General features: G+C 32.1%; 2 protein-coding genes across 7 annotated transcripts; one reads left to right on the top strand and one right to left on the bottom strand.

Annotated features, from left to right (window-relative positions):
• Positions 1-1,604: 1,604 nt before the first annotated feature.
• On the bottom strand, positions 1,605-7,843 carry LOC108908931 (protein D3). 5 transcript variants are annotated; one of them, XM_018713118.2, is made up of 3 exons: positions 7,593-7,783; positions 2,897-3,124; positions 1,605-1,925 (listed from the first exon to the last, which is right to left on the bottom strand). In XM_018713118.2, the coding sequence occupies exons 1-3, from the start codon at positions 7,680-7,682 to the stop codon at positions 1,626-1,628; spliced, it is 618 nt and encodes a 205-aa protein (XP_018568634.1). In that variant the 5' UTR covers positions 7,683-7,783; the 3' UTR covers positions 1,605-1,625. The 5 variants fall into 5 exon arrangements, with proteins under 5 accessions (XP_018568634.1, XP_018568633.1, XP_018568635.1 ...); XM_018713117.2 differs by lacking the exon at positions 1,605-1,925 and adding an exon at positions 2,150-2,614 and having other exon boundaries at positions 7,593-7,843; XM_018713119.1 differs by lacking the exons at positions 1,605-1,925; positions 7,593-7,783 and adding exons at positions 2,303-2,614; positions 6,676-6,842.
• A 606-nt stretch (positions 7,844-8,449) lies between these two features.
• On the top strand, positions 8,450-14,943 carry LOC108908915 (F-box/WD repeat-containing protein 5). 2 transcript variants are annotated; one of them, XM_023454575.1, is made up of 8 exons: positions 8,450-8,768; positions 8,824-8,978; positions 9,102-9,276; positions 9,327-9,659; positions 11,932-12,136; positions 12,189-12,488; positions 13,592-13,804; positions 13,864-14,943. In XM_023454575.1, exons 1-8 carry the CDS (start codon positions 8,567-8,569, stop codon positions 14,126-14,128), a joined length of 1,848 nt encoding a protein of 615 aa, XP_023310343.1. In that variant the 5' UTR covers positions 8,450-8,566; the 3' UTR covers positions 14,129-14,943. The 2 variants fall into 2 exon arrangements, with proteins under 2 accessions (XP_023310343.1, XP_018568614.1); XM_018713098.1 differs by having other exon boundaries at positions 9,327-9,713.
• Positions 14,944-20,835: the final 5,892 nt, after the last annotated feature.

Raw genomic sequence — 20,835 nt, 5'->3', positions numbered from 1 at the left:
TGTGTTTGGATTTCATTTGCCCGCGCTCGCATTCTTCAACTGGGCGTATACATTTCTACCACCTCCACGTTTAATTCGACCAGACCTGTATATGGGTATGGCTAAATAAATATGCGAACAAGTGTTTCAAATATTTCAATACCGAGTTGCTGCGTCAGCGACCGAACCTAGTATATACTGTCAACCTCTTGGTTCTTCAATTGATATCGCACTATAGCAACTATTCTGTTTGTAATTTAGTATAATCGATAGAAAATTAAACTTGCAAAAACAACTTAAGATCGTTCGCATAAAGTAATAGATATCAAAGTATTCATCAATTAGATCATTGATAAAAATAACAAATACGAGTGCTCCCAGAATTGACCTTTGGGGAACCCCTAAATATTTATGAAATAACTACGATAGTGTATAAATTGGTATATGTACGTGAGCGGCAAAAGTATGGAATATATTTATTTAAAAATCAGATGTTCGTTATTTGAAAAATCGCTCGGACCCGTCGAATTATATTTTTAGTTGCGCATTTTCTGAAGCAATTTTCATTTATACAGGGTGGCCCAAAAAAAAAGTTATGAAATCAAGGCCAACTTTTTTAAATGGAAACCCCACTTTTTTGTATTTTTATTCAATTCTCCATGGAATTCTGATAATTTTTTATGTAACATAACCTATACCTATCTTTAACCGTTTTCGAGATAATGGCGTCTAAATATAGAATATGGAAAATTTTCAAAAATTACCCTGAGATTTACCCTGCTGGTTTTAAAATAAAACCACGTTTACTTTTCCATCTTAGATTTGTGTGGTTCACAGAAAGTTGCTTCAAATCCATAAGAAATAAGTGATTCGGAGATTTATTTTGATCATTAGGACGCAATGACTTGAACGTAAAAAATATAAGTGAGGTATTTAGGTACAATTTAATTAAAAACGCATATTTTTATTGTATAAAATATGATTTTGTTAAATGTCACTATTTAAATTACGAGCCAGGTTATTTCGCAAATTTTTAGCAAAGAACCACTTATTTCTAATGGATTTTTCTGATTTGAAGCAACTTTCTGTGAACCACACAAATCTAAGATGGAAAAGTAAACGTGGTTTTATTTTAAAACCAGCAGGGTAAATCTCAGGGTAATTTTTGAAAATTTTCCTTATTCTATATTCAAACGCCATTATCTCGAAAACGGTTAAAGATAGGTATAGGTTATGTCACATAAAAATGATTAGAATTCCATGGAGGATTGAATAAAAATACAAAAAAGTGGGGTTTCCATTTAAAAAGGTTGGCCTTAATTTCATAACTTTTTTTTGGGCCACCCTGTATAAATGAAAATTGCTTCAGAAAATGCGCGACTAAAAATATAATTCGACGGGTCCGAGCGATTTTTCAAATAACGAACATCTGATTTTTAAATAAATATATTCCATACTTTTGCCGCTCACTGTATGTTCCTAAATAAGACTTACAGAAAGATAATAGAGCAGGGGAGATACTATATGATTCCAGTACTACTGTTAATGGATTGTGATTAAACCAAATCTTGAACTTATTTTAAAAGGTTTTTTAATTTTTTGAAGCAAAAAATTAAAGGCACTCCAGCGGGTTAACATTTGTTTATTCAGGATTTTCTTACAGTATCAACATAAGGTTCCCACTGCGCATGATAGTAATTCCCAGCATAAGCTTTTCCCAAGTTATACTTCTTGGCAAATCTCCGTATAGAAAACGATCTTCTGTTTGTTCGAGCGTCAGGATCGTCTAGTTCGTCGAACGTCAATTTTCCCTTTTGTTCGAAGATTAAAAAGATGTACCTATGAAGCCCAGAACCATTTCCAGGTTTGGAACCTGTATATGGCATTATTACTTCACCAGTCGTTACGTTGGTACCCTTTATGTTGCCAACTAGCCAATGGTTGATCTTAAACATCAGAGCTAGTCAGAAAATGTAAAATATATGTTTTCAATAGTGAATGATTGATAAAATATTTAACTTAAACCTAAATCTTAAATTCGAATCATGAAAAAAGCGAATTGGCAGTGGCAAAGTCATGTTGTTATTATAACCTATGATTTGTTTTGCACAGATAGTAATTTTTTAAGTAGATATAGATATAGATAAATCTTTATGTGACTATGGCCAAATATCTAAAAAGAGTTTTAATAACTTTTACCTAATTTCAAAATACATTATTTATCTTAATAAGAATTGTACCTACAAAACTGGATTTACTTATATGCTAGATAGATAAAGGAAATGGAATATCTCGAGGATCATCAAAATCGTGTTTATTTTCATTAGTCGGTATTCTGTTTGTTCCTCTCTTCCACATACGGGTCCCACTGGGCAACGTAGAAGTTTCCAGCAAAAGCTTTCCCCAAACTGTACTTCTTGGCGAATTTTCTGATGGAAAAATTAAGCCGCTGTTTGCTGGATGTCTTTATGCTCCTGGGCTCGTCAAATGTCAATTTCTCTTTCTGTTCGAACACTAAGAAAATGTATCGGTGTAGTCCGGTTCCTTTTGGAGGACCAGAGCCTCGATATTCGGCTATGACGTCACCTGTAGACACGTCGTTTCCTTTGATGTTACCGACAAGCCAATGGTTGACCTTGAAAACCAATGGTTCAGGTTGTAAGGTAGGTAAAGGTAAAAGAGAGATTATTAACACGCGATTAAAGCAGTATGGGTAACTGAAAGCAGTAAGGAACTATCAGGAAGTGATGTAAATATAAGAGGAAGAGGGGAAACTACTACTATACAACCAGCTATACCTACAGCATATCCTTGTTACAGTTTAGTAGCTCCTGTTGCATTTGCAGCTAAATTTGGCGTATTAATATGATTTTATAAAGCAGTTATTAATTAATTGATATATTATGGCAGTACTGACCTCTCTAAATTTTGGATCCATCCTACTGGGTGCATCTGGATCTACCATCGATAATAGGTAATACTTTTCTGGATTAGCATCCCACTTTACTTCCGGTTCATCTTTAACTTGGGTAGGAGTTAATTCACCACCAAATTCAACTTCCACACCACCCGGGTACGTTATGGTGATTTTTGCAGATGGTGCTTCATCTACAGTGTCTGGGACTATTCCATCGGTTTCCATTTTCTGTCGGAATCGTTAATATCAATTAAACTTTGGTTTCTGATTAAATATTTACATAAACTTAACACACGTAAACTTAATCAAACTTAAATGTAGTAACCAAAACGTTTTGAGTGCCAAACTAATGATAAAGTGGTAGGTATGTGAGAATTTATTGATATACCTATAGGTATCAATTATTTTTCCGAAAGAAATAATAGACTGATATGAAATCATGAAATAAATACATAAATGATGAAAATATGTTGAGATAAAGCAGAGAACTCGGTAGTACACCTGTTATCTATTGTTAAAGATGTGTTGTTGTTGATAGATATACCGTGTTGATATAGTTTAAATGGAGTGTTTGTCACCTTTTCGTATATCATAAAACGAAATAATGTAGCAAAAAATTTGACCCACATTTTTTATTTTTGTATCAAATCGTTGCCTAACTTGTGTGACAGTGGTATGCTTAATTAGCCATTTTTTAATAAGAAGTTCAACTAAAATTTCATACCACAAATAACAATATTTCTGTAATCTATAGGTACTATCTATACTGATCTATATTAATATTATAAAGAGGAAAGATTTGTATTTTTGTATGTATGTATGTTTGTTACGAATAAACTCAAAAACTACTGGACGGATTTCGAGAATTCTTTCACCATTAGAATACTACATTATCCCTGAGTAACATAGGCTATATTTTTTATATCCCAAAATGTCTAAAATAAATGTCCACCCGTGCGAAGCTGGGACGGGCCGATACTAACTTATACACAGTCTAGTACGTCACAAATCCTTACAAATCAAATAAAAATTTATGTAAGGAGGACTACTGAAATTGCCTGTACAGTTCGCTTTAACTTTCATTATAGAATGGTATTCAATGATAAAACACTACGCATTTTTTTATGCAAATATCCCATTTCATCAAAACTAATGACAAAGTGGTACTAGAATAGGACCCTGCGGTATATCTAAATGAAAAAGTAAGAGTATTTAAAATTTTGACGAATGTAAGAAAATGGACAAACATGAGCATATACAGGATGTCCCACCGGGAACTGCGTCTATCGATAACTAGGAAAGTACTGTTCCGAAAAATTTGAAAATTTGGCAACATGGCAATGTCCCTAGGGCGAACACAACTAAATTATCTAGAACTCTCCAGCACTTCCGGTTATACGGGAAATCGACACCAACTTCGTTATTTTAAATGGGACACTCTATACAGGGTTTTCAAAAAGTTTGGAACCCCCCCTCTATCTCAGGAAATACTGCTCAAACAAAAAATGATTAGGACAAAAGTGGCAGGGTTTTGAGTGAGTAATCCAACGGTCATATCCGAACGTAAAAATTTCCATTTTTTTGATTTCCGGGGTCAAATATATACGGTTGCATTTAAATTTTTCAGGTTGACCTCTAAAAGACCTTGAAGGTCATGGTCAAGGTCATGGTTAAGGTCACATTCGAACGTAAAATTTTCCGCTCTTAGCATTTCCAGGGTCAAAAGTATACGGTTCCATATAAAATTTTCAACTTGACCTCTAAGTCACCTTCAAGGTCATGGTCAAGGTCACCTTTGGATTGCTCACTCAAAATCCTGCAACTTTTGTTCTAATAATTTTTTTGTATGAGCAATATTTTCTGATAGAGGGGGGGGTTCCAAAGTTTTTGAAAACCCTGTATATTATTGCGTTTTCGAATTCTACGTGAAATTTGAGGGTCGCTTTATTAAATATTCCCTATATAACTCCTAGAGTTATAGATTTTGAGATATTAATTTTCAAAGAAAAAATTTGACAGATGCAAGGGTTCGCGGAGATGCTAGTAACTCTTTTCAGGAGCGTGATATGAGCCAAATGTTTGATACCTGTAAAGGATATAGGTAACGCTAACTTATGGTATACCAACAAATTAAAACATTTAATACTAGGTGTTTCATTTTTGCTGTTACATTTTGATAACTTCAAACAGCTATAACTTTGTTAACTTAAATGGAACACCCTGTATTTTTTTATTTTGTCGTATGTAGACTGAAATATCCTTTCAAGCCATATAAGCATTGTTAGGGTTTCCGTTACTACTTTTAGAGATATTTGTAATTTTCTATTTTTTGGACCCTTTTTCCGTATCAGACCTGTTGTCAGATTGGCCATGACCAGAATAGTCCAAAACAATTAAAGCAACATGACATTTGTCAAGTTAGTCAATTTATTGTTATGTGCGTAATAGTTTTTGCCTAAAATTTAAATAAAAATGCTGGGGATCGTTTAAATTATATTTATGAGGATTATTTAATTTTGTTTATTATTTATGAAAAAAAGCGGCATGTTCTCTACATGTTCTTGAAATTACTTTACCACATTTTCCATAAATAACAAATAAATTAGAATAATCCTCATTAATATAATTTAAATGATCCCCATGCATTTTTATTTAAATTTTCGGCAAAAACTATTCAGACACAATAATCATTTGACAACTAACTTGACAAATTTCATGTTATTTCAGTTGTTTTTGGAGTGTTTCTGGTCATGGCCAATTTGACAACAGGCCTGATACGAGAAAAACTGTCCAAAAAATAGAAAATTGCAAATATCTCTAAAAGTAGTAACGGCAACCCTAACAATGCTTATATGGCTTGAAAGGAAATTTCAGTCTGCAGACAGAGTAAAAAATACAAGGTGTTCCATTTAAGTTACTTATTCCCTTTACAGGTACCAAAAATCCGCCTGATATCACGCTCCTGAAAAGAGTTACTAGCATCTCCGCGGACCCTTGCATCTGTCAAATTTTTTCTTTAAAAATTAATAGCACAAAATATATAACCCCTAGGTATAGGGAATATTTAATAAAGTGACCCTCAAATTTTACGTAGAATTCGAGAACGCAATAATATATAGTGTCCCATTTAAAGTAACGATGTTGGTGTCGATTTCCCGTATAACTGGAAATGCTGAAGAGTTCTAGATATTTTAGTTGGTGGGAACAATAGACAATACTTTTATTCCAATTTTGAAATATTTAATATCTGAGAGGTAAAAAATACTTACAATTCCTGTAAAATGTTTTTGAATATGAACAATAACACTGTTGTCAAGCTGATATATTATTATTTACACTGCTTAACTGTTTGTTCTACAAGCTACTTAAGATTATTTTAATTTATGAAGTTCCTTATCAAATAGGTAAAATGGTAATAACTTTGAGAAAGGTAGAGGTAGCTATTTTTATGTTCGTTTCACGGAAATGTATGAACATAGGTGCCTAAGTGATGTGCTAAAGAAGTATAAAGTTTATAACTATATTTGTAGTAATATCTTTTACAAATTATCACATAGTTAATTATTTTTTTAATAATCATCAAGGACGAAAATTTTGTAATCTTTCGAAACTGTGCAAGTAAGAATTAAGGTTATATAAGTATAAAAAAATAATGCAGATTTTTCCATATAGGTACCTACCCAAAATATTTTATAACCTTTCTTTTTATATAAATATGTATGTAGAATAAATTGAAATAATTAAATCATTTTATAACTGTTATAATAAATTACATTTACCTTAACACAGATCAACGCCCACAAAAATCATAAATCTATGAGTAATACCTCCGTTATTATAATATTATGCCTGTCACCTTGAATTACGATTATAGAAGGATTTATAATTATTAATTAAATAATTCTAAAACACGTATGTGATATAGTGAAATGATTGCAGTTTACTAAATAAAATAACAGATTGCAGTGATGTCACAATGTTTCTATTATCAGTAGATAAAAAAATGTGTTGTGGTTTTATTTCTATGTGGTAATTTTAAATGCTTATTTCCGTTGTAATAAATAATATGAGTGATATAAAATAAAGAAAATGATTGACTAATAATATTTTGAGAAACAACTACTCTCCGGATTACAGACTCCTCCAACATGTACACTCGCACTGTCTAGTAAACAGCAAAAATAATTCGTCGAAATGAGGTCATATTCATATATTTTTTGTGGAATATAAAATGTTCACTATAAAACTGCATTTGCATTTCTTTGAAGTGTTTCAAAAACAAACATATTAAAATTATAAGTTATATTCTATATGCCATGGAGACAACCGGATACTAAAATCTGAGAGTACCTATTAAAAACAGATTTTTCTTTTGTTTTGCGTGTTATGAAAATGGCGAAGTCATATTTTATTGTCCATTTTTTTTATTCTAGCTTTAGAAATAGTAAGTACCTATAAATCAAAACAAATAACTTTCAGCTTTCATCAATTTTTCAGAACAAGTGAAATTGTAGGTACATATTCATTTAAAAGCTAATATTAAAAAAATTAATGAACTAACTGTATGAGAATAAATTTTTGAAAAAAAATTATGCAATCGTGATTACTCTTTCAGATATATTGTAAAATTGTGTTGTATAAAAACCTCATGGACAAAAATGAGAACGAAATAATTCGATATAAACATATGACTTACCTCTTTTACGTTAACTGTAGTTTTATCTGCCGTTTCAGCTGAAATTTCAGCACCCAGCAAAATGGAAATGAGAATAATTATCGAAAACATTTGTTGTTCTTAAAAATTGTTAGCACAGTACACTATACCTACTTCTATTAAGTACTACATTCCTTTTATTCTGCAAAATGAAAGTGGTTTTAAAATGTAGGAGAGAATAACATGCAAGGTGTGTATGGCAAGGATAAGTAGATAATTATGATTTATGAAAGAAAAACGACATTCACAGTCACGAAAGTGATTTTATGAGTTTTAAAATATAACAAATAGCTATTTTGGTAGATGTGCTTTAGAATAGGGTCAAGCGGTTACCGTAAACATTCAAAATGAAGATATTGTAATTTATCAACTGGATCTATATAAATGGTAATAGATAAAAATGTTTTATACATTTCAATTTATAAATACGAATTAGTCAGGTACAATATAAATTAGTTTACTTAATCATTAATTATCTAATCCGTTTTGATTAATTTTGCATCAGTAACGAAATATTTTTTTTAAGAATCACTCAAAGATACAAACAGATCTGCAACTCTAGTAGCTATGATTTTCGAAAGGTGTCCCTACACTCCTTACCCACTGCCGCCATCTGTACCCAACTTAGTAAACTTAAAACTATGCCTAGGTCACAGATTAGAAAAAGGAGTCGAGGTTAGATAAGTTTATTTTTTCAATTTTCTTTACAGTACCTACCCACAACACGGTATTTGTTGTAAAAATAAATATATGTGTGTATCTATTTGAAATATTATTACCTATTTTTCATAATTGTAAAAACATTAATATAAAATAATAAATTGACAGGTATGAAGTGACAGCTGATAGCTGTCATCACCAGCTGATATTTGTTGTTTTGACATTTATTTGTCATTTATAAGCTATTTTAAAATTTTCATGAAAAAATTTCTAGTTGACTAAACAGTAGCTTTAAGATGAACGAACCTGATGGAAGTTATTGGCGTTTTTTACCTTATCCGGCGTTAATCAAGATATTTAAACATTTAACTTACAAAGATTTGATTGCTGCTGGACAGGTATGCAAGTCTTGGTATCAGACAAGTTTAAACGACTTGTTGTGGAAGGAACTGTTCTTCAAGAACTTCTTAGTGGACAAATCAGTCCCAGTAGTTTCAGGTCAGTAAGTTGTTTTTGTTCCTCGCAGCCACATAAACTTCTTATTTATTAAAAGGTAAATCGTGGTATGGAGAATTTAAAAGGCTGTGCTACCATATACCAGTTGTTCAAACAGAAACTCTACTGGACCATGGTGATCAGGTTTTACACGTGAGCTTTTCTCATAATGGAAAGTATTTTGCTACTTGTTCCAAAGATGGATATGTTATAGTAAGTACAAAATGGTTGCTTATTTTAATCTATAAATAGTATCTTATAAGTAGGTGTTGAATGTTTGTATGATTTATACGCCTCACATATTTGAATATATTTTTTCGTAATCGTTAATTGTAGTTATGGACTGCAAAATATCCTGCCAAAGTCAAATATACAAGAAATATGAAATATTTTAAGTGGAAATACACGCAGTACTCCCAGTTCAATGAGTCGGATACTTTATTACTAGTATCGGGAGTTCATTTTGGTACTACTCACAGTACGTCTGGAGAAATCGCAGTGTTTAATTTAGGTACGTCTTAAGTTTTATTGAAAATAAGGCAATTCATTTTGTATTTTCAGATCACTTCGAATTACAATGTAGAGTAGTAAACAAACCCTACGACATTTTCGGCACTTGGTACAGCGATCAGTATTTGTTGTCCGGAGACCTACATTGGCTTGCTCATCTAGTCAGTAGTTCCCACTTGTGGCTCAATAAGGCTTCGCAGGAAGCGGACTCTGAATTGGTCCCCATAACTCACTGTCTTTTTAGATTTTACAATAGAAACGCCAGCTCCATAAGAGCGATAATGATCGCAAATTGCCTTCCGAATTCTGAAAACGCTAGTAGTAACAACGGAACTGAGAATAACGATGCCAATTTAGATGACGAAGGCAGCTCTCTACAACACGGTAATCCTGTTAGCCATAAAGATATTAAGTGGATTCCTTGTGACGTGAGAAGAGGTTTGTGAAGTATCACGATTATTGTTTTGCCCTTTGACTGTAAATTAGTTTGATTTTGAAGATTTTATAAAAGAACGAAAAGTAATTCATTCACAGTGATACATTTTTTATAATCTCGGTAATCCTTTTATTGCTCGTTATAATATGATTAGCTTTTGTTTAAATCTCTGTTATCTGAAATGATACGATATTAAATTTTTAAGAATTCATAACATTTATTTTACAATAGGGTGCCAAATAAAAAATGTTGGCTTAAAAGTTCATCACTTTTAGGATACAGTCTTTGAAATAAAAAAGTTTTTTATATATTTCAAGAACAAATATAAAATTCATACTTCCGCAAAATTTGGTACAGCAAAACCTGCATTTGGTTTTCGACCACTACAAACATGTATTCGACTTGTTCTTGTGCAATTGCTAATAATTATACTCTTAACATGGTGTCTTTATATTCAATATGTTTCCCATTCAATCATTCCATGATTCCTCCATGCGGATGCTGGTAATTTGCCCATTCGTTTAATATGGTAAGTGCATGATCCACAATAATCTATGCACTATGTTCGATGTGAGGCAAAATAAATGCCAACCTTTTTTGAAATACTCGTCTGTCCTTATGGTAATCTCTTGTTCGTTGCGTTTGGAACATCATTATACAGAAACCCACATTGACTTTCGATATGTGTAATTATTAATTGCCGTTCTTATCTAGATGGTGCATTTACTCTTGTAGAAAATCTTTCTAAAAATACTTGTCTGCTGTTGATATTTAAATTGTTGGAGATCATTCCTTATTTATCCATGTTTCAAGACAAAAAATTTTCGTTTTCCATGTTTCTAGATACTCTCTCTATCATACTACAATTTTGTTCTTTTCTGTGAGTGCCACACACGTGGATTTTTAAAGTATATGTCCCTTCGTTCATGACCATCTCAATGATGCTGCATTTTTTTGAAAAAAATTTCAAATAAAAGTTGTTTACAATTAAATTTCCTACAAAATTTTATGCGCTTTTTAATAAATAAACCGCAGAAAATCCGCCCCTAAGAATAATCTTTTTTTTTATATCTCAAAACCCTGTTGCACGAGAATCGCTAAATTTGGACACAGGGGTTTTATGACGTGGAATCTGGTGGTGCTATGCTTTTTGGCAGGGAACCCCCTTATGACAAATTTTCGTGGGTCCCCTTGTCTTTCGAACCAAAATAATTTCGTCACATACAGGTATTTAAATTTCTTAAAAATTATTAGTCCGCAAGAAAGCCATTAGTTTAGAAACTTTTTTATCACTTGATACTTTTTCCGTAAAACGCAATGTTTTCGAGAAAAATGTCAAAATGTGATTGAATGCATATCGTGATTCGCTAGTACGAAAAAAATATCAAGAGACAAATAAGTTTTTAAATTCAATGGCTTCCTAGCTAACTAAATAATTTAAAAAAAATTCAAATTGCGAAAAAAAATTTTCGGTTCCAAAAACAAGGGGGCTTACGAAAAAGTGTATTAAGGGGGTTCCCCACCAAAAAGCATAGCATTATCACATTCCGCATGTCATAAAACCCGTGTGTATCAAATTTAATAATTCTCGTACAAGGTTCTAAAATATAAAAAAGGCTATCCTTAGGGGCAGCTTTCAGGGGCTGTAACTTCGAAAGAGGGGGCTACTTGGAAAAAAGAAAAAATACGGGTCCCCTAAATTTGTCTTAAGAATCTATGACTAAATTTTGTTGCATTAATTTCGAGACAACCTGTATATTCGAAAAGCTGTATGTTGTTGGTGGTTGTGTGTTTTCTGACTTCAAAACTTATACTTTTCTACAAAAAAAATCTCGGAGTAAAAAAATTCGCTAATTTTTTTCTTATTTTTCTTGAGTAAAATGAAGTATTAGTGGTATCATCAGTATTAAATGTAGATATTACTGTATCAAATTTTGTGAAGCTATTACTGATTTTTGGGTTATCAAAAAAATTGTATTCTTTCGTAAAAAATCAGAAGACTCTTATTTTGGGAATGGTGCATTTACAGGCCAAAATTTGTATAAACTTTTTCTCTTATTTTGCATTAGGGAATGCTCCTTTAAAGTTCGTCTACTTACGCGCAGATCACCCTATAAAAGCAGAATTTATAGTAGTATTATTATAGTCAAGGGTTTTTTATATTTCAAAACAATTCGATTGGTAGATATACCTGTTTTTTCGTTTCATATATTTTGTCAGCTATGGCTAGTAATTTCGAAAAGATGAGGAACACCAAAGACTTCCCGACCCCCATCTGGTACAATTCCGATTACCGCAAAGTCGAATCGGAGTTAAATCCAAATGACGACAGCAACGATGACGAAGAAATGAACATAGAAGAGAAGCCCAATGAAGACTTCGAAGATGATGTCTCCGAGTGTTCCATCGAAACGGACTCCGATAGGTTCGAGCAATATTTTTGCCTTTGTTGGCATACAACGATTATTTTTTTATAGGTTTGTAAAGAATGATAAATATCTCATCTTCACAACTGGTTACAAAACTTATACCCCTCACCAAATAGGCTTCAAAAGGATACAACCGTTCATTTTTCCCAAAACCATGGATCCTGGACCAACATTGAAGGAGAGGTTGATATTGTTCGAACAGAGAAAGGAGCAAATGAGGTCCGGTAGTCCCCCTCCTGATCCAAACTGGTTGGATTTCGAGCAAGTCGCAGATAAGTTCAACAAAGTTGACCATTTGATCGACCTTCACGGACATATTGTAGGGATGGGGCTAAGTCCCGACCACAGGTTTGTTTAATCACGAAGCTCCAAACCATTACCACCTTATAGTATAAAGGTTTACATCTGAAGCATTGTCGTTCCGTGATGTCACTATCTGCGGTTTAGTCAGTCTAATATTAGTGTTGTGCGTGATATGCGTTTTTTTTATAAAATTTCCAGTTGTTTTGAAAATTTAAAACGGAATGTAAATTTGAGGATAGGCGGAGTAGATAATCTTGAGTAAATGTTGCGGTGCTAGGCCGGTAAATTTCGATAACTTCCATAGTAAAAAAAGGAATGTGCTTTCCTCCCGTTTCTTATTTATTTATTTATTTATAATCTAGTAATACAGGGTGTCCCGAAATTAATGCAATAAAATTTGGTCATAGATTCTGAAGACAAATTTAGAGGAACCGTATTTTTTATTTTTGCCATGTGGCCCCCTCTTTCGGATTTACAGCCCCCTGAAATCCGCCCCTAAGAATAGTCTTTTTTATATCTCAGAATCATGTTTTAACCTTCTTAAAGTACATAGGTAATTGATTAAATTTTTAAAAATTAATTTTGTAATCTGATCTCGGATTCGTGATCAGTGACCCCGAAAACCCCCGTATACCAAATTTGGCGCGAATCTGTTCATTTTTGAAAATTTGGTCGGCCATCGTGGATCCGCCATTTTGAATATTGCAAAATTGACCTCGGATCCGTGATGAGCGACCCCGAAAACCTCCGTATACTCAATTTGGCGCGAATCCGTTATTTTTTTAAAATTCGTGATATCTGATTGACACGTTTTTTTAGGTTAGAAAAAGAACCATCAACTCTGATCACGGATTCACGTCCGGTAGGGTCTTAACCATATAAACGAACATTTGAAAAAAAAAAAAGTTGTTTGTACTTTTCCTAGCACTTTTTTGCTATTTTTGACCTATTTTTTGAAGTTAGGAAATTCCTGTGATGTGATAGCTCAATTCTGACACTGGATTCGTGATTAGGAGGCAAAAATAATAAGGATAACATATGTCGCATGAAGAGTACATACAACTTTTTATTTTTTGTGTGGCTGTGTGATATGGGATGGGTGGTAATGACCAATCACTAACACAATATTTACTTTTTTTTTCTTCTAGATATCTTTACGTGAACAGTCGTTCATGGCCCGAAAATTACGTGATAAGCAACCCTTTAGATCCTCCTCCTATCGCACAGGAAATCGACATACACGTGATAGATTTGGTGACATTGCGACAAGTAGGAACTATGTTGAGAGCTCATAAAGCTTTCACGCCAAATAACGAGTGCTTTTTTATCTTCCTGGACGTTTGCAATGAGTATGTAGCAAGGTAAAGCATCAAGCATTTCAAATTCGCCAATAATAAATCACTACTTCCTCATTTTTTAGTGGAGCGGAAGATAAACACGGATATCTGTGGGATAGGCACTACGGCGCGTGTTTAGCCAAGTTCCCACATGTGGATGTGGTGAACTCGGTCGCTTTTAACCCAAAAGACCCCGAAATGCTAGTGACGACTTCAGACGATCACATGATTAAAATTTGGAGGTCACGGGGCAAGGTGAGGGACTTGGGTTTGGATGAAGCACAGTTTCAAAAGGGAATAGAACTGAGGAAGGGTAGAAGCTTTGTGAATAACAGGAGGTTTAGATAATATTACGAGCCACTTGCGTATGGTCAGAGAAATAAATAACACGTTCGCGTTAAGACAGCTAGAGCGATGTTTTCTCAACTGAAACGTTTTAAATTTAGAACTGCCATTTGTTGATGTGGGAAATAAGGTTTTCCGTACCGTATTCTAATAGCGGACTTGTTGAGAAGGGTGAACTTTGTTAATATGAAGTTCATATTTTTCGAAGTTTTTTTATTTATTTGCGTGTGTGTGCGTGTGCAATATAAGTATATTTTTTAATATTAATATAATAAAGATCCTCATTTAATTTTGAGCAATGCCTATTCATTTCGTTGCTTTGCAACAAGCTACAAATACAATATCAATAAATATTTGGAGTTACAATACCTATTGCATATTTTATTTTTTACTAGCAATTTCTCTGAATTTTATAAATCATGTTTTGATCTTGTCTTCCTTTTCAGACATTTAAGGAAATCGAAGATACGATGACACTTTATATTTATTTTGAAAAGCTCTTTCGGGCTGGGTCAATTTCAACTAGAGATGGACACTTTTCGGAAAAGTGTGTTACGGACATGTTGATGAAATGTCCGGACATGTCGGAAAAATTACTTCTGAATTTGATAAGGCACTTAAGAGTGACGTCATGTTTTCATAGGTCACTGCTTGAGGGAACACAAAAGAAAATATGACTTTTATTTTAATGAATATATTTTACTTATTACCTACCTTTAGACTTTTTTTATAAACTGGTTTCTAATTTTCCCCGGACAGCCAATACACTTATTTAAATGTTTTTCCATCCTACTGGAATTCATAAAAATTGTTTTTGAGCAGAAGTTACATTTATAATGATTTTTACTCAATTCAGAAAAATACAACCAAACTGTTGATTTTGGCGTCATACTTCATTTATAAACTATTTGTGTATTAAATATTAAATTAAGAATCAACTGATTACTATTGACTAATCGTTAACTTTGAAAAAAATAATCAAATATGGACATATAAAAGAGGTTATATTTTTAAAATGTCAGTTTCAGTTAAACAATTACCAACAAAATTCATGTACCAACCTCAAACATTTTTTGCGGGAATTATGAATGCAACAAATAATTCCGCGCATACAACTTTTCAATTTTAAGAAGTGTCCTCAGGACATGTTCACTTTTCACGACATGTCCGCGGCACATCTCTAATTTCAACACTTGAGGTTTTTTCGTGTTTTCCAAAGAAATTGGCAAAAAGTATAGATGGTTTTCAGTAAAGATTCCATCTCAATATCTTGATTTAAGAAATTCGATCTCAATATCTTTATTTATTTAAGAGATCCAGTATATTTTTCATTTTTGGTAAATTTTCTGTGATATCGAATAGATCTGAAATTTTTTTTATAAAGCACATTTTTTAAAAATTATCATTTTTTTTGTGAAATACAATGGTGTATGCGATTCTCTAATTCATCCAAACTTATTGTTTTAATCATAATCCCATACAGGGTATAACTTTGAATTAAGGTTATACAAGGCGATACAGAACTCATCCAAAAAAAAAAAAATTTGAAAGTGCAGTAGACTATTACAAATACAATTTTGTAAAAAAAATTAAAAAGTGCAATTCAAAAATGATTTTAAAAATACACTTCTGCATGGCACTGGAAATTGTCCACTGTAAAATCTGAACTTACGCAAGGCAAAGCATGCAGTTGTAGACCGGCACAACGACAAAGTGTAATAAAAAATGAACGGACCAAACACTGAAAGAATTTCTTTCCCAAGGAAAGTAATAAATAAAATTTTAGAACACCTATTTTATATCAGCAAATTCAACTGATTTTGCCGTTATAGTTATTATTAATTAATTAAATNTTTCCATTTTTTTGTGGAATACAATGGTGTATGCGATTCTCTAATTCATCCAAACTTATTGTTTTAATCATAATCCCATACAGGGTATAACTTTGAATTAAGGTTATACAGGGTGATTCAGAACTTATCAAAAAAAAAAAAAAAATTGAATGTGCAGTAGACTTTTACAAATACAACTTTGCAAAAAAAAAAACAAAAAGAGCAATTCAAAAATGATTTAAAAATACATTTCTGCACGGCACTGGAAATTGTCCACTGTAAAATCTGAACTTACGCAAGGCAAAGCATGCAGTCGTAGACCGGCACAACAGCAAAGTGTAATAAAAAATGAATGGACAAAACACTGAAAGAATTTCTTTCCCAAGGAAAAAAATAAATAAAATTTTATAACACCTATTTTAAATCAGCAAATTCAACTGTTTTTGGCGTTATTGTTATTGTTAATTAATAAAATTAATTTATGGCTTTAATTAATAAAATAATTTGACATACCTAATGTTACAACTGTTCAAAATTTTGTCTCCGACTTGTAAATGCATTTGGTCTCATCTTACCCGGTTTCTACAAACTAACACAAATGTTGTCTTGCTTCATCATAAAACAAATGTTGACTTGCTTCACCATAAATTAAAACGATATCCATCAACTCCGCGTTGCTATACACGTAAGCCATTTTTGACATGTGAAAAACTAATGTAAACACTATCACACAACAATAATACAGGGGTCATACTTCAAAAATAGTATTAGAATTCCCTCACTTTTCCCTGACTTACAAAAAAAAATCCAGGTCACTTGTACTTCATTTTTACATATTAGTTGATGTTTACGCCTTAAACTTTTTCAACATGGGTATCTTGAATTGGGTCCTGGTGTGATAGTCGGTTAAAAAAAGGCTAAAAGAAATGGCAGTGATTTCTTTCTTGACGTTTCGTTCCTGATCAGGAACTTTTTCAAAAGGTTTTTTATTGTTAAAATAAATTAAAACCTAAACAACAACCATTTTACGTTAAAATTTTAAAACATACATCAATCGTCATATTGTGAAAATGTGTCCACTATATTGATGCATGTTTTAAAATTTTAATGTAAAATTGTTGTTTATGTTTTAATTTATTAATTATAACAATTTTAACAATAAAAGCCTTTTGAAAATGTTCCTGATCAGGAACGAAACGTCAAGAAAGAAATAGCTGCTGTTTCATTTATCCTTTTTTTAACCGACTATCACACCAGAACCCAATTCCCAAGAGAATAAATATATTTTATTAAACTTTCTCTAGACTGGATTCCATAATCTTTTTTATAATCAAAGAACTTCTTATAAAGGTTTCAAAACCACAAATAGTATTCTCTTTCAAGAACCCAGGGCCTGCTTTCACAAAATTTCCAGTAGTAAATGTCAAATACTTTTAAAATTCCCTGACTATTCCCTGTTTTTTATGGAGAATAATGAATTCCTTGACATTTCCCGGTATTCCCGGTTTTCCAGGCCCCTATAAACCCTTTAATACTAAAATCGGATTTCAGTATTCGGAATCGCCGGGGTCCAATGACACTAGAGACTACAGTAGCCCAGCGATGTAAAGGTTGAAAATACTACAACTTCAATATTTTTTTTTCTCGGAAACCAACGATTTTACAAAAGTTTTTTTTACGAGATGACTCCATTTTTCATGACGCATCTATTCTCAAATTTTTGTGGATAAGTTGTGAATCGTCCTGTATTTATAGAAAGGTTGCCTTTAACTTTGAGAAATATATATCGCAAATTTATGGAAACATCCGCTTTATAAAGACAAGGAATTTTCATAAATAGAAGTTATTTATACTGAAATACAAAAATTGAGAAACACCTTGCATCTTTTAAATGAATCAAGATATTGAGATACAATTTTCAAAGTTTATTCTTTTTCTTTTCACAAGATACGAGAAACCTCTCGAAAGTATCAAAATTGGCCCACTTTGTACATTATTCATAGTTTTAAATTTTTTTGATTGTTTTAAACTTAAGATATATATTTAATATAAGGAAAACAAATATTTTGAGATTGTCATTAAAAATTATATGAAAGAATTGTATTAAAGTATATTAAATTTCCATGTTTTGTTTCATTTGTAAATATTTTTTATTATACACTGAAAGTTTTTTTTCAAAAAAGTAATATACATTTTTTTTTGTCGACACCCAGGATCTAGAAATAAATAAATGAGACATAAATATCTTATATTAACAGTTAAATACATATCGAGGTATTTTAAATAAAATTAACTTATAAATTTAATTAGTCACATTGTTATACTGCATTTAAAGACGTCTTGAGTCCATGGTGTAGAGGGGGCTAAATGCTTTACTTGCCTCAAAACTAATAATTTTAATAAATAATAATAATAATATTTATTAGCCAATACTAAAAAAAATTAACAATTTTCACAAGTGTATACCTACATCCTCTAGCTCCGTGTCAGTACCAACACAACACCAAGACACACATATTCAAAACAGAACGGAATACAAAATTTGGTTACTAAAATACTTCAAGCACATATTTCTTTAACATACTTTTAAATTTAATATGATTATCACAATTCTTTATTATATCTGGTAATGCATTAAACATGTTCAACCCCCTATATAAAATTGTTCTATTCAACAACCCAGTTCTTGCAGTTCTAATAAAAAAATCTCCATGTTTCCTTGTGTTGTACGAATGAATTTCACTCACATATTGTACCTTATTACACAAATATTTAGCAGTTGTCTGATTTTTTATTTTAAACACCATATTTAAGGTCTTGAAAATTAATCTTTGTTTAACATTCATTAAGTTTAACACCTCCAGCATTAATTTTATCGGTGTATAACGATTACATTTCAATATAGTACGCATAGCTTTATTCTGTAATTTTTGTATTTTACCTAACTCATTTTGACATAATCCGAATAAAATTGCTGAACAATACTCCACATGGGGACCAATCAATGCTTTATACAACAGGATCCTAGTATTCATAGTAATACTATTACTTATTCTATTTAATAGGTATACTTTCTTTGAGATCTTATTCAAAATGTAATTGCAATGTTTTTGAAAACTCAATTTATCGTCCAAAATAACCCCTAAATACTTCATTTCCCAAACTCTTTCAATATCATGATCATTTATAGTAATTCTATAATCTACCTCATTAATTTTATTCATTACACTGCCCCTACCCATATATTTTGTTTTTTCCAAATTTAACAGCATACTATTACTAATAAATATACAGGGTGTCCCGGAAATGGTGGGCAATCTCTCGGATATGGATAGATAATGAGAAAATAATGTGACAAGTTCATATAAAATTTTTTCCTCCGGGCTCATCCTGTAGAGTTATTAGCTCTTGAAGTTGAGAATTAAAAATGTTTTTTTTTGCTGTAACTTTTGTATTTTTCAATAAATTTTGAAAATGTTTTGGCTGGATCTATAATGTTTGAAACTGTTTTGGATTATAATATGAAATTCTCGATAATAATTATGGGGGCCCGGGGGCAAAGCACCCATCACCAAAATTTCTAGAAAAAAATTTTTGTTCCAGTATACCCCAAATATTCCATCATTTTATAAAAATTTATGGTATTTTACGTAAAAAAGGTATACTTGTTGAATATCCATAAAATACATATTTTTTTAGATAAACCCGTTTAAAGAGGAAGGTACCATTTAATTTGAGACATTTTATTTAATTGAAACACAGATTTAACACGTTGACTGCGGTACATACCCCGGGGGGTATGTACTCATTATAAAAAATATGCGAATCTCAATAATCGCATTTTTACTGTATCTTGTGGAAGTTGCAGAATGTGTAGTTTTTAGAAATAATGATTTTTCTATTATTTTCTTTTCAAAACTCTTTGCGAATGAAAATGTTAGTATCCTAGGATATATAGTTACAGATACATGCAAGTTTATAGCAATAATTGTGTTATTTTTAATTTTATAGGGTCAAATGTAAAAAAAATTACATATCCCCAGGGATATGTACCGCACACAGAAGAAGTTTTGTTACATATCCCCCGAAGATATGTATCACAGTCACGGACAAAGTACATTGAGATTATCTCGCAGTCAACGTGTTAATCGTGGTTGGCTTTGACATGTCAGAGTATGCCAAAGGCAATTAAATTGTCAAACTTGTCAAATACGTAGTTTTAAATCTAAGACTCATCTAATAACTCATAATTTGTTATAAAATATGGAGTATTCCAATGAAGAATATGCTGACATTCATTTAATGTACGGGCGGGCTCTTTGTAATGCTTCGGCAGCAAGAAGATTTTATCAGCATTCTTATCCTAATAGAAGGATTCCAGATAGCAAAACTTTTGAACGTATTGATCAAAGATTAAGAGAAACTGGTAAAATACGATTACTATTATTAAACAAAATGGATAAATTTTAATGTCTTTAGGTCAGTTTGCTCCTGTTACTACAGGGGTGCCCCGCGAACAGCATGTACAGTTGAAGTAGAGGAAAATATACTGGACGAAGTTGCTGCTCATCCAACAGTTAGCATCAGGTCATTATCTTCTTTTACCAATGTTCCAAAGACCATTGTTGCAAGAATCCTTAGAGAACAGCTTCTTCACCCTTACCATATCCAAAAAGTGCATGCTCTTAATCCTGATGATTTTCGTGCAAGAGTACAGTTTTCTCAATGGTCTCTTCAGAGACATGAGCAAAATCCTCTGTTTACGAGATTAATTCTGTATACCGACAAAGCAAGTTTTGGGAGGAATGGAGTTATTAACTCCCATAATTTACATTATTGGTCTGATGAGAACCCACACCCTATTATTGAAACTAGGCA

This window comes from Anoplophora glabripennis, unplaced genomic scaffold (genome assembly GCF_000390285.2).
Source record: "Anoplophora glabripennis isolate ALB-LARVAE unplaced genomic scaffold, Agla_2.0 scaffold334, whole genome shotgun sequence".
Taxonomy (NCBI): Eukaryota; Metazoa; Arthropoda; class Insecta; order Coleoptera; family Cerambycidae; genus Anoplophora; species Anoplophora glabripennis.
This window is presented reverse-complemented; position numbering and strand designations above follow the sequence as displayed.